The 14,440-nt window shown below is 34.6% G+C and overlaps 1 protein-coding gene across 9 annotated transcripts; it reads left to right on the forward strand.

The window, feature by feature from the left end:
- The first annotated feature begins 1,265 nt into the window (after positions 1 to 1,265).
- LOC130951012 (uncharacterized) lies at positions 1,266 to 7,390 on the forward strand. 9 transcript variants are annotated; one of them, XR_009073803.1, is made up of 13 exons: positions 1,267 to 1,355; positions 1,795 to 1,875; positions 2,009 to 2,338; positions 2,793 to 3,068; positions 3,181 to 3,671; positions 3,744 to 3,958; positions 4,159 to 4,236; positions 4,324 to 4,389; positions 4,468 to 4,536; positions 4,990 to 5,055; positions 5,139 to 5,251; positions 5,358 to 5,423; positions 5,508 to 5,826. XR_009073803.1 is itself a non-coding variant. In XM_057879623.1 (10 exons), exons 4-10 carry the CDS (start codon positions 5,830 to 5,832, stop codon positions 7,195 to 7,197), a joined length of 744 nt encoding a protein of 247 aa, XP_057735606.1. In that variant the 5' UTR covers positions 1,267 to 1,355; positions 1,795 to 1,875; positions 5,358 to 5,423; positions 5,508 to 5,829; the 3' UTR covers positions 7,198 to 7,390. The 9 variants fall into 9 exon arrangements, 2 of the variants coding, with proteins under 2 accessions (XP_057735606.1, XP_057735607.1); XR_009073802.1 differs by having other exon boundaries at positions 5,139 to 5,244; XR_009073799.1 differs by having other exon boundaries at positions 1,266 to 1,343; positions 5,139 to 5,423.
- Positions 7,391 to 14,440: the final 7,050 nt, after the last annotated feature.

The raw sequence follows: 14,440 nt of genomic DNA on the forward strand, positions 1-14,440 counted from the left end.
ATTTATTTTTATAATTATATTTATCTTAAACTAAACAGGATATTGAGATATAATTTAATTTTGTAAATTTTATGCCAAGTATAATACAAAAATTTAATTTAGTCTCTACTTTTATATTTCTATCTTTTAATTTCAATTTCTCTTTCAAACGCAGCTTTAATTATTAGGTGTTATCTATTCTCACCTAACTCATTTAACCTATTTTTATGTCAACATCTAACTTATATTTATTCAATACTTTTTTTTCCCCAAATCCTATTATATGCTATTGTCTTATAAAGATATTCCGTAAATATAAAAATTTAGTTATAAAATTAGCCAATATATATTTATATATTTATATATGATGCTTCAAATAATTCTTCCTATATATAAATTAGTAATAAAATCATCAAATATTTCATAATAGATTAATAAAATTTGTCATAATAGAATAATGATTTTTATAAATATTAAATTTGTATTTCTATACAAAAAATGTTTTTCTGTGTTTGTGTAATAGAATTCACTACTCTAATTTATATTGCTATGAAATAATTATTTTTTTAATGATTTTAAAGTCCATTAATAAAAAAAAAGATTTTCAAGTTTTTTATTTTTTTTCCAAATTTTGAATTTTAAGTAAACAATTACACAAGTAATAAATCATAGGATATTTATATTTCAGCTACAAATTCACTAGTATTAAGCCATTTTTTGGGTGCTTACTTTTTTTATCAGTTATATTACATATTTTCAAAATTTAATTTAACAAGTTACATGATCATACAAAAATAGAAAACGACACAATAAGAGATGTGCAGTTGAGACCCTAGTACTAATACATAGTGTTTCTTACTCTTACTATGATAGTGTTTTATAGTATAAGGAAGAATTTTAACTGTTCTTGGAATATTATTACTATTGTCTATTGTTTTAGTGATTTTAAGTGTTGATCTTGATTATAAAATATATAATATTAATTAAAAATAATAATTAAAATTACTTAAATATTAATATTACAGAAATATTTATTAAAAACATTTTTTATATGATATTGTTATACTGTTATTAGTGTTAACTTTAAAGATAATTAACTAATTTATTAATTTAGTAGTTATTTTATTAATTTAATTAAATAAATGTTAAAAATTTAAATATCATCTTAGGCATGCTGTCCGATTAAAAATATCATGGATAATTTTTTTAAATTTTATCTTTTACTGTATTTTATAATTCCAATTTTATCCTCCACTCCACCAGCTATAAAAGCAACTTAATGAAGACTTTAACAAACCCTAAGACATTCTTGTGAGATCGGCAGCGCCGTTCTGTGTTCTCACATCCATTGCCATATCTTTCATGTAAGTTGTGAGGTTCGTACTGTCCCATTCTACCCTTTTCTTTCTCTCTTCGACTCTTACTGTTTCTTAGTCCATTGATGTTGTGTCTATGATGAATATTCCTGTTGTTAAAAAATAAAAAGTGAAGTCATAACTTATAAGTCAAAGAACTTGCTCATCCTTGTACTAGTAGCCTTCAAGCATTTGATACTATATAAGTTATCAATTAGAATATGAAATTTAGCTTTAGTTTTGTATTTTTTTTAGTAAATTTGACAGCGTTAATGATAATTTTTGGGATTTAATTGATTTATCCAATAAAAGCATACCTTTTTATTCATGTATAATACGTCGAGAGCTCGTTTCCTGTAGTGTTTTTGTTCTATTAAGCCCGACGTTGATGACAGGTTAGAATGTTCTTTTTGTTTTTAGAAATTGTCTAATTGGATTTGTCTGTTAATTTGGTGCATAGATTGGGTTGCGGAAGCTTTTTCATGATGGAAATAGTTGGCAATAATTGATCATCCAACAACTGTGATTTCTTTGATTAAAGGTGAGAACTTTTATTTTTAAATATTTCATATCTTGTTTGAAAAATGTGTTATTTAGTTATTATGTATTTTGTTTCTTTGAATAGCATGTTGTTTATCTTAGTATAATGTCGATCTAATTGAATGATGTTTCAGACTTCGATACCTACTATTAGATTTACGGAGCCTGCTACACATTGGCCCAGTCCAAATAGAATTCACGCGCATGAAAAGAGATAACATGGCGCGTCAAAATCACGCGCTCAACACTCAAACGGTTAGGCAGACTCTTCCACTTCTTCCACTTCTTCCACTTCTCAAAGCGCTTTGAAAACAAGGAAGCCCTCTCATTTTCGAGCGAAAATTAAAGTTCAAAATATACAAATCGTTATTCGAAACCTCCATCAAAACACCATCAAACTCTCCGTGAAGAATCTGAAGAGAAAACAAAGCAACAATACTCAACATAAGTTCATTAAGATTCTTGTATATTTTACTTTTCTTCTACGTTGTTCTTCTAGGGTTTACTATTATTCTTGCTTCTTTGTTACACTGTTCTAAGTTCTACGTCGTTCTTCTAAGTTCTACGTCGTTCTATGTTGTTGTTCTAAGTTCTCCTGCTATTGTTGTTGATTTTTGGGGGTTTATTCCGTAGATTGGGGGTGTATACTGCTTAACCTTGTAATGTGGCTTGATATTGAAGCATGGTTGAGTGATATCTGACTGATATCTATATGGATGTATTTGAATAATATCTATGGGTGTATCTCACTGTTATCAGTGGGTGTATCTTGCTGATATCTTTGGGTGTATCTGACTCATATATATGGGTGTATCTTACTGTTATCAATGAGTGTATCTTATTGTTATTAATGGGTGTATCTGACTCATATATATGGGTGTATCTTACTGATATCTTTGGGTGTATTTTTCATTTCAGAGAAAATGGCAGCAAGAAACCAAACAAAAGACCTTAAGTGTGCCACACATCTCCTGAGTGATAAGTTCAGAAACATGACTGAGGAGAAGAAGGTGATTGTGAGGGATCTCGGATTCGGTGGGTTGATGCACATCCCACCACTAAGGGTGAATCACCAACTCTTAAGGGAGCTGGCAAACAACTTCAAACTTGGGGAGAACAGACTGAAGACAGGATATGGTTCTTTCCAAATAACACAAAAAAAAATAGGTCATGCGCTTGGCATCAATGCAACAGGTAATTAGCTTAAAATTATAGGTGTATATTAAGTTGTTGCTTGGGTGTATTTAAGTTGATGCTTGGGTGTATTTGAACCGACTTGGATACTTTGTTGTCTTCCTTTTTGTAGGAGATCTATTTTCTGAGAAAGTTGAGTATAAGAAACTTTCTGATGATGACAAAATAATTTATAGAAGATTCTAGGGTAAGACCCTCAAAAGTCTTACCGATGAAATAATGGAAATCGGCGTTGGCAACGAAGAGGAACGCCTGATGTTCAAGAGGATATTCATCCTCTACATACAGATGGCGTTCCTTTTGCCAACGACGATAAACAAAATATCGCCCGTGCACCTGGCCCCAATTTTTAAGATGGACGGCATATCGGAGAGAAACTGGAGGGGGCATGTTTTGACCTTCATGGTCAAGGGCATCACAGACTACCAGAAGAAGATGAAAAAGACAATTAATGGCTGCCTTTTCGCCCTGATGATAATCTACTTTCATCTTTCAAAAAATAAAGGCAAGAACAGGGCTGAAAGACCACCAAAGCCCTGAATTGCCAACTGGACTAAGGAGCAGTTGGTGGAAAGAATGACTGCAGAAAGAGAGGAAATTTTGGTAAGTAAACATAATAAGTTGGGTGTATTTTATTTACCTGATTGCTGCTAACTAAAATATCTCATGTTTCAGGGGATTGTGAAGATGGTAGAGATAAGAGAAAAAATGAAAAAAAAAAGAAAAAAAAAGAAAAAAACAAGAAATCAGAAAAACAAAAAAAGGAACGCGAGTCCAACATCGTCTTTGGAGATAGAAACTACTGAAAGTGACACTTCTACCTCTGAGTCTGAGGCTCAAGAAGACTCAGAGGATTCAGGAAGAAAACACCCCAGCAAAAAGGGGAAAAAGTAAGTACCATACTTGGGTGTAATTTCTTTTTCGAGTTGGGTGTATTTTGTTTGATCACGTTGGGTGTATGTAGTTTATTAAGCAGGGTGTTTTTCGTTTGCTGCGTTGGGTATATATTGTATATTCAGTTGGGTGTATCTCGTGAATTCATTTGGGTGTATTTTTAGTATGTTCTAAATGATGATTATTTGCCTTCCAGAATGGACTCCAAAAAAAGAAAGCAGAGGCAAGAGGAGTCAGATTCTGATTCAGAATCTGAATCTGAACCAAGTGATGAGTAATGTTCTGAAATTATTACTCATTTATTTTGGCTTCATTATAAAGATTTCGTGTATTAACTGAAGTGTCTATTATTAACTTATAGGAGCGAAGAATCATCACCTGCGGAGAAGGAGAAGAAAAAGAAAAAAACAAAAAAAACACCAAAAAAGTAAGCACTTCTTTGGATAATATTCTGTGATAAAATTAATTTTTTATTTCTGATTGGTACTCTTTTTTTTTCAACCAGAACACAACAAAAAAAGAAAAAAGTTATTGTGGAGGATTCACCTCCTGAAGAAGATCAATACTTTGACGGGTACAGTACCTCGTAAGCTATATTACGGTCTATCATCGTAATTATTTTTGTCCATTCGGTTGGTTGTATCTTGTGTATTCATTTGGGTGTATTTTATACCTGTATCTTATTTTGTCTGAATAACATGAAATCTGTTTAGACTATCGGCTGTGAACTTGGGAAGTGATGATCATTCCTCTCAAGGACGCACAAAATAGAGTAGTGTAAACCAGCCGTCACAGAGCATGTAATTTCTCTTTCAAATAACCGTTACTTTTGTTCTTCTATTACCTTCTACTTCTAATTCTGTATATATTTTTTTAGAAAAAAAAGCCCTTTATTATTTTATTCAAGAAAAAAAAGGCAGCAAAAAAAAAGTAAAAACTGCAAGTATGTAAGTTCTCAAAAAACAAAGCCTGTCTTCTTTTTGAATTGTTCGGGTGTATTTTTTGACCTTCTTTGGGTGTATTTTAGGTTGAGTCCGACTAATTCGAATATGATGGTTGTGAGGGAACAAACACCGTCGGAAGCGCTTGCAGTGTGAGTTTTCCAAGAATATTTCAACCTTATAACCTTATTATTTTCAAATACGTTGTTAACCTTTCATTTTTCTTCTTGTTTAGAGTCCCGATCCAGGTTTTTGTGCCGGCATCCCAAACAACTACTGAGACAGATTTTGAACCAACCCCTATGCTACGGATTGAAGGGACTACAGAAATATAAGAAATAGTATTGGGTGTATATTTGTTTAGAGTTTGGGTGTATATTTGCTAACAGTTTGGGTGTATATTGTTCCTGATTAATTTTTTTTACGCCATGATTAATTTTGTGTAACTGTGCAGCACTCCTGAACCCCCCAAACAACTTCAAGAAACCACACCCACGCTTCCCCCAGCTCCAACTAAAATGTAAGTTCATCAGACTAAAATCAATCTTTGCTTATCATCCGTATATTCTTATTCTTACTCTTATTCTTATACATCATGACGCAGTCATCCAGCCGCAGAAGACGCTGCTGCCCTGTTGATGATGGCACGGACAGCAACCTATGTTCCTAAAACAGATCCAGGGATGCCATCATTCAGCCTTGGATTGACTGATTCAAGCCAGGAGGGGCGTCAACGCAGGAGACAGAAAGGAAAAAATCTCCAGAAACTGCAAATTTGCTAGAACAATTAGACAATTTGGTCCAAAAATTAGCAAGCAGTGTGGCGAAGGGAAAAAAATGAAAGTCCACAAATTCAGAGGGAGACTGGGGGAGAAAGTTCTGCAAAGTTTGAAACTCCTGGGGGAATAAATCAAATTCCAGATGATATGAAACAAAAGTTCTACATCTGGGGGACGAGACTGAAGGAAGACGCAGATGGCAATACTAACGAGTATGAGGAGATGTGCACTCTGATTGGCCAAGGAGAATACATTTTGATGAGAATGCACCTTGCATCCCTCCAGGCAAAAAGTGATATAGAATCTCAGGTAATATTAGAATAACATTAATGTTTTTACACCAAAGTCAACTACAATGTTTATTAATGTAAAATTGATTTCGGCATATATTTCTAAATTGTATCTGCCATCTGCCTCATCCTCAACCAGAAAAATGAAAAGAGGTTTCAGGAACAAATATACTGTCTCCCCGCCGATATTGTGGTAAGTGTTACTTCTACGAACTTTGGGTGTATTTTCTGTATTGATTTGGGTGTATTTTTTAGGTTCGATTGGGTGTAAGTTGTGTATTTTCAGTATTTCATTTCTTGTTTCGCAATTCTTGCAGAGCATGGCACTTTCGGATCACCCAAAGGGGGAATTCATATCACCGAAAATGAAAAAAGAATTCAGGGTGGAAGCCTACCCGAGTTTCATTCCCTTCATAGATAGAAAAAAATTAACTTCGCATCCATATGTAAGTTTTCGTTTGCTAAATTTGTTAGTACGCTTATTTACTTATATGCCAAATAAAATAACACACTGTTGAAATGTGGCAATCCTTCAGATTTTTGCTCCTGTTTGCCACTCGGAGCATTGGTGGTTATGGCTGATAAATACAACAAAGCGAAAATGTCAAATACTTGACCCGCTACACAAAAAAGCTCCAAGCAATGAGAGAAAGGACATTAATAAATTCACTGTAAGTTGTCTCTGTCTTCTTTACTTTAATAGATAGGTCTATTTCGTTAGTTGTGTTGGGTGTATATTGTCCATTCAGTTGGGTGTATCTTGTCCATTCATTCGAGTGTATTACTGATTTGTTTTGGTATTTAAGGGATATGTATTTTCAAGATTGATAACATATGCCGGCAGGGAACCTCTGGAGAAAGGGGAGAACGAGAAGAAAATTAAAGCATCATATGTTAAAATATCAGGCCAAAAAACAAGGTATAAATTTGTGACTCTGAACATTAAACTTTCCTAAATGAGATTTGTAATTTATTTTTTTCGTTTTCAGCTATGACTGTGCTATCTACGTTATGAAGTGGCTTGAGTTAATTGAGCCGGAAAACATCAAAAGGGGAAGTATGAATGGGATAATTGGCCACAGGTAACTGTCTTTAGAACTATATAACTCTGTATTACTTTACTGAATTAATATTGCTGTTTAAACAGAATATACTTTTTAATTGTAGGAGGAGGTGGACCACTATAGAGTGGAGTATGCTTCCCGGATACTATTCAGTGAGATGAATAAACAGAGAGATCGGGCAATTAGAGAGAGTAGTGCTATAAGGCTGTCGAAGCCATCCTCTGTATTATTGAGTCCGTTTTGTCAGATTAATTCTGCTGATATAGAAACTGGGTAATCCAACTGCTGGGTAGTTTGTAAATTGAACAAATGATGTAAATATTTGCCATTTATCAACAACTTCTATTCCATGTATATTTTTTCCCATAGTTAAACTATCTGTGCTGGTAAACTGTCTGTGATATATTCAAAAGCTGTATTACAGGTGGTAAAATATAAAGCAAAAAATCAAGGCATATATAAACGCTAATTATAAACTGTTACACCCAACGCAAGTCTAATAATACACCCAAGATTGCATAAAATATACATCCAACTGTCTGTGCTGTATTCAAAATGTATGAATTACATGTACTAAAATATGAAGAAAAACATCAAATGAAATATACACTCATAACCTGCGAATTTTTACAGCTTTTGTTCTATATGTATCTATATATATGTCTATATGTAAATTGTGAATTAACAAAAATACATCCAAAAGAACAGTGCTTTTACACCCATATTCTATAAAACTATACACCCAAAGAGTTATCCCCTGCTGCTGGTACCCTGAACTGATAATTCATAACGTGTCCTTGATATTGGCTGGAATTTGAATACGTCGCTGATGCAGCATCAAACAGGTTTATCTGAATATAACACTCACACATTAGCTAAACTATTAACGAGAAAAATAAACTCAATCGCCACAAATTTAAAGAACATTACTTTTACCTCGCTTAAAACTTTCGTCTTCTTCTTCTTTGTGGCATTTGCAATCTGTTTCTCCAGCTTTGAACCTAGCCTATTTTTTGGACGTTCTCTTGTTCGAATCCTTGGCGGGCTTTGAAGCTCGTTAACGGATTCCAAGTTGGCGTCTTCGTGGGATAAAGAAGATGTCCCCTTCCTTTTGGCTTTTAATGCTTCCATCTCGGCCATGACTTTATCGTACGCACGGTGCAGAATGTAGTCAGCTCCTCCGATTCGGAGGCAAATTCGTAAATATTTTGCGAACGAAAAACCAATTGGTCGAACCTCTTGCTTCTTGGCTCCATTAGTGGCTCGTCGTGGCTGCTCTTGATGTGTGTGTGTCGCCTCTTTACCTTCTTGCTCCATCGTTCCAGTATATATCTAGGGGACACTTGGCTTACTTGTTCGAAACTTAACACGCTTAGTGCGTGACGGCACAGTATCCCTCTCGACTCGAATAATAAACATTGGCATTTTACCTCGGCTGCAACTGAGTCGTAGGTAACCGCGAACTTGTTGAATATTGAGCTGGAAACTTGTTCTCTGACTTCGTATATTGAATAGCCTAGAGCGGAATTCTTTAATCTGGTGATGCAATTCGCCTTTCCTCTGAATTGCACTTGGACTTCCCTAAACTTTGCATGAGTGTACGCATCTTGCAACTGAGCTTCAATGGAGGATTTGGTTGCACACGGTATGATCGTATGAAAATCTGCAACATCTGATTCTCTCTCTGCTTGCTCCCTGCTTCCGAGGCAATTATCGTATTGTTTGACGAACTGAATAAGCGAGCTGTTCCGGGTGATGTACTTGTTAAAAAATGAATGCATGCTCTCGCTCCTTTGTGTGCTTCTCATCCCTGCCCAGAAGTGGTGATTCAGATAGATAGGAACCCATATGTGACGGTCTTCGTACAGATCTGCATAATACACCCAAACACAGACTGTAAAATACACCCGAGAGAACATACAATTTACACCTCTACTGTAGATTTTAAAAACACATTACCTGAAAGCCACTTGTTATCTGCAAGACCAAAATTCAGTAGAAAATCGTTCCAATTCCTATCGAATGAGTCTTCGCTATGAGAGTTCCAAACAACATGGCTCATTTCTTGTTCGATATCGGCATGTCCCTTGTACCCGTTTAATTTGCTTTGAATCTTCTTCATGATGTGCCAAATACACCAGCGGTGAACTGTTGTTGGCATACAGGCCTCTAAAGCCCTTTTCATTGATGCGCACTGATCGGTGAGAAACCCTTTCGGAGCGTTTCCTCCCATGCAACGAAGTCAGCATTGAAATAACCATTTGAATGATTCAATTTCTTCGTTCTTCATCAAAGAGCATCCGAGAAGTGTTGACTAACCGTGGTGATTCACCCCAACAAAGGAACCATAGACCAAATTATACCTGAAACAAATTACCATGGTCCAGAATGCAAAATCATTAGGTACACCCCAACAAATGCTTCGAATACACCCAATGAAACAGCCAATATACACCTCTGCTGTGGATTCGTAAAAATAAATTAATTTAGCATCATAAACAGGGACAGTTTGTTACCTGTTTGTATTGTAGGTGGTGTCGAATGAAATGACGTCTCCGAAATACTCAAAGGCGGCTTTGCTTCTTGCATCGGCCCAAAAAGCCAGCTTAATCGATTGATCCTCCTCGAGTTCGAGCTCAAAAAAGAAATTCAGATTCTTCTCTTTCATTCTTAAGAAATATTTCCCGAATTCCTTTGCATCTTCTTATTCGGAAACATTCCGCACTTCCCTGGTAATGTAATTCCTCACGTCATTTTCGATAAAATTTAACTCGTGGTGACCCCCGGCAGCCGCAACAAATGATTGGTAGGTTTTGCTTGGTCTGATACCGGCCTCCTCGTTATTCTCTATCGTACGACGAATGGACATACTTAGTTCCCTGTGCTGTTTGAGCATCTCTGCTTTGCTTGGACAGCAGGGGTGTGAATGATCCAGCACAACCTTTGAAATGATCCAAGCACCGACATCCTTCAATGTGTGTATATAAATTCTTGCAGGACAGTTTAAACCGGCTATCGGATTGGTCTTCTCGGTCGGAGATATTTTAGATTTCCATTTTCCTCTCTGCTACATGTAATCAGTTGATTTTTAATCTCGTTTCCCTTCCTATTTGTGCACCGAACTCTTGTAGAGAAACCTGCAGCCTTGGCGTAGTTCCTGTAAAATTTTCCAGCATCTTCAAGGGTGGTAAAGGTCATTCCGACCTTCGGAACAAGCTCGTCATCAACAACCGAGAGAGGCTGCACAATACACCGTGTCAGAACTGTGAATACACCCAATCATGTCTAATATGATACACCCGAACCGCAACAACTCAACTACAGAATGACCTTTAAAGCCATAAACTGTAAATACACAGGCTGCAAAATACACCATGTCAAAAACTAAAAACACACCCAATCATGTCTGATATAATACACCTGAACAACAACAACTCAATTAAAATAACAAAAAACCAGTAAAGTGTAGATACACTCACACTTCTAGCTAAAATACACCCAAAGAAGAATTGATCTACACCCGAGCGTCTGCTATAAATTCCAGGTAATTAATCACAACTAATACATTGAATCGACAGATTCATGTTAACGTGTTACTTTCACAGTCAATGTTCAGCAATTTTTCAACTACACAATGCTATACAAATTACTGAAAGAAAATTCATACTAATCCTATGTAAATCAAACCTCAGGAACTTCGTTAGATTCAAATTCATAATCCACTTCGCCTGGATTCAGCTGACAATCTGAGGTTGAATGATCCATTATCTTCAAAACGAGTTCAAACTTTGATTTCAGAAAACAACAAATCAAAATAGAAAACGAAGCTTGAGTTGCAGAGAGAGAAAAAGGTAACGTAAACGAAGAACATACCAGTGAGAAAAGGAGAGGAAAAGAACGATGGAAAAGAAGGAGGGAAGACGCGCGAGAAGAAGAACAACCAAATCTCAAAATAACGAAAACGAAGAAGGAAACAAATATTTTAAATTTGGTAGTTAGATATACGCTGGATGTTATATAGCGCGTGTAATCAACGTACGTGGAGCAGTGCGTATTTTGATTTTATTGTTTAATGAACTTGTAAAGCATACAAGCCCTAATGGCTTGTATGCAGAGCTTTTCCCTTTTTTGTCAATGTGGATTTGAGTTGTGGTCCTTTTGTCGTCTGTCTTTGGGCTCTTCTGTCTCTGTCTTTTTAATTTTTTTCTGTCACCTTTGTCCCCTTTCTATCTCTCATTTCTGCCCGTCTCAATCCTCCCTTTTTGATTTTTTTTAAATATTTGAACCAAAAAAATCGACACACTCTTACCTTCTACATTAGATAGAAGTTTTTCAGAATTTTTTTTATGTTTTAGTGACTCATTAACGGTACAGATTCGGTATGCGGGACATGTTTGTGGCACCGAAATGGCAAAAACTTATTTGGTTCACCGGTTGAAATGAAAATAATAGGTTAGTTAGTTTAGCAAAATATTTTTTTTGTGGCGTTCTATAGTTATATATTGTGTTATCATCTTAGGCAGAGTCGTGATTCGATATGTAAGATGGCAACTACATGACAACCCTCACACGAGACCTGTAACAACCGCCTCTCACTTTTTCAAAAAAATCAATTTGAAATTTAAAAATCAACTAAAGAGATAGGCTTAAAATTTTAAATTTACGGATAGGAATTTAACAATTGTCGTTCTTTTGATTTTAAAATAACTCAGTCACACCTATTACCAGAAATATATAGATAAGAATATACCAATAAATAGAAGATCACCATTCTCAAACACTAATTTTTCTCCTTCTCTTTCTATAAAAATATTTTGTGGCGAATGTTATGATGCTTAAAAAGTGGTGTCTATTTACTAAAAAAGGTTAAAAATCAATATTTAATTTAAAAAATATAAAAATAAATTATTTTTAAAAATTCAAAACTTACCACAAAAGGTAAGATAGACAAAAGTTAGGCAATAATTAATAGGCACCGTAGAACTTCCCATATTTTGTATCCAAACACAAAAGTCACCCTTAAAAAAAATAGGGAATTATATTTTGTTACTTGCATGCTTGGTATGCGTTATGTTCTATTTTATTATTTATCATCTATATTGCTGCAATATGATGCTCTTATACTTTTATGATGATTATGTGTTTTATAGTATTATTTCCTTTTTTTTTTCTTACACATGCATTATGTTCATCATTCAAGTAAGAAGGAAAGAACAAAAGTAAGCATTGGTAATTTTTATTATTTCCACAAAAAACATATTGTGCATACATATTATATCCCTTACATTTTATGTTCAACGTTCAATTCTCAGTTATATTTGTTCTGTTATTTGTTCATAAAAATAGTGTAAACAACACACTTTAAATTGGAGCAAGCAACTTTACACACATACTAGGAGCTCCAAAACATTGGCAAGAAAAAAAAGACGAAGTGGTAATAAGTAATTATATTTGCATTGAGATTTTGATTAATCTTCCTGAATATGGTGTTGTTATTTACATAATTGTGTGTCGATATCAATTATATAGGAGAAAGAACAAGGAAGGCCCGTTGGTAGAGGAGAGTTGTTTATCATCAATCATAAGAAAAAGAAGGGCTTGTATATCCATCCCGATACGCGTATTGTTAGTGTAAGTAATGTCTGAATATTTTAAACATAGATTACCGTATATATTATGCTAATTTTAAATCATACCTTTCCAATTTTTTGTATACTTGTTGGAAGAACTGCGAATGTTGAGAGGTAAGATGAATCTTCTAAGTACTTTCACAAAATGATTCACTAGTACAAGTTCTTGGAAAGGAGTATCCAGGACGAGTTCGTGCCTTAGGTATTAGACTATGTCCTACCCAAGTATTTGGTAACGCTGCTAGACAACCATTGGTTTCTAGTGAGCCAAATCAAGAGTATGAGTAGAGGATTGACAATTTGACTTTTAAGATAGAAGACTAGGCGAAGAGACCATCGATAGAGAAGGTTTTGGAATATATAATCCAACAGCATGGAGGCAATTTGTCAGCTGACGTTGTAGCGCTGGATTATTTAGGCAGTACACCGACCTTGTTGCACGCAAGGCCATCTTCATCTGTCAACCATGATCCGCAACAAAAATAATGACTTTCAATTAATGTTATCAGACATTATTGAATTTAAGTTGGTTTAGTACTTTATGTTTATTTTCTTTAAATTATGAAATTTTACTTTATATGAAATCATGTACTTGTGGCAATCTCATTATATAAGTTTTATTTGCATATATATATATATATATATTTTCTTTAAATTATGAAATTTTACTTTATATAGAATCATGCACTTGTGACAATTTTATTATATAAGTTTTGTTTGTGACAATTTTATTATATAAGTTTTGTTTGCATATATATAATTTGGTTTGAATTTTTATTTGTTTTAAACATGCTATTTTAAAAGAGACAAAATAATAAAAAAAAGTTAGAATTTTAATGGAAATTTTGAATTTGGTAATGGTTTCTAACCGTTGCAATATTAGCATATTGTATGTTTTCCAGCATTAAGCGGCGGCCGCAAAACAAATGTCATTTTCAATTCCTGTCATTTAGTGGCGGTTTGTAACTGCCGTGACACCATTTTTATTACGGGGAGTGCTACGTAGCCAAAAAAAAGAGTATATTATAGATATAGTACAAACTAAATTTCACTCTCATGATAAGAGAGTGTACTCCACTTGCTTATCAATAACATACTTATCACCGTTTCTTCTTCTTCATTCCTATAGTAATTAATTTCATTCCTAAAATTAATTTATGCCTCATCTCAATCAAATCCCTAAAAATCTCTCATCAACATTTAATTTTAATAAAATGCAATTTCAGTCCAGTAAATTAACATCCAAATATACGAAGAAATTACATAGAGTTAAAGATCAAAACTTTTCTCACCCTTCTCATTCCTTCCATAACCCCAGAAACCAGGAAAACGAAAAGATGCAGGGAGGAGAAACCCAGCAGCAAGATCATCGGAGCATTCTATAGCACTGTATCCGATTCATATAGGTATGTTATTTAGTATAATTTTTCCGTTAATTGGCATGTTGAGAGTACAGTATCTGTTGTTGCATGTGGTTGGAGTTGATGTTAAGGATGAAAGTTTTGATTTTTATCTCATGGTAATGGGTTTGGGAATAGGGAAAAGGGAATAGCCGAAAAAAGATCACGTTTTGGGAGTAAAGATGAAGGGAAGGTAGCAGAAAAGGGGTGTTTTCGTTGTTTCCCGGCGCGTCTGTTCTGCAATAACACGCCGTTTCGTGTTTCGTCCTCTAATCCCTTTTTCTTCTGCGCCATTCTCGCACCCAAGGTTTCAACGCAATTTCCAGTTCTCACTTTCACAATCTCATCTTCACCATATTCGCATTCACTGGCGT

The sequence above is a fragment of the Arachis stenosperma genome, chromosome 9 (assembly GCF_014773155.1).
Source record: "Arachis stenosperma cultivar V10309 chromosome 9, arast.V10309.gnm1.PFL2, whole genome shotgun sequence".
In the NCBI taxonomy this organism is placed as follows: Eukaryota; Viridiplantae; Streptophyta; class Magnoliopsida; order Fabales; family Fabaceae; genus Arachis; species Arachis stenosperma.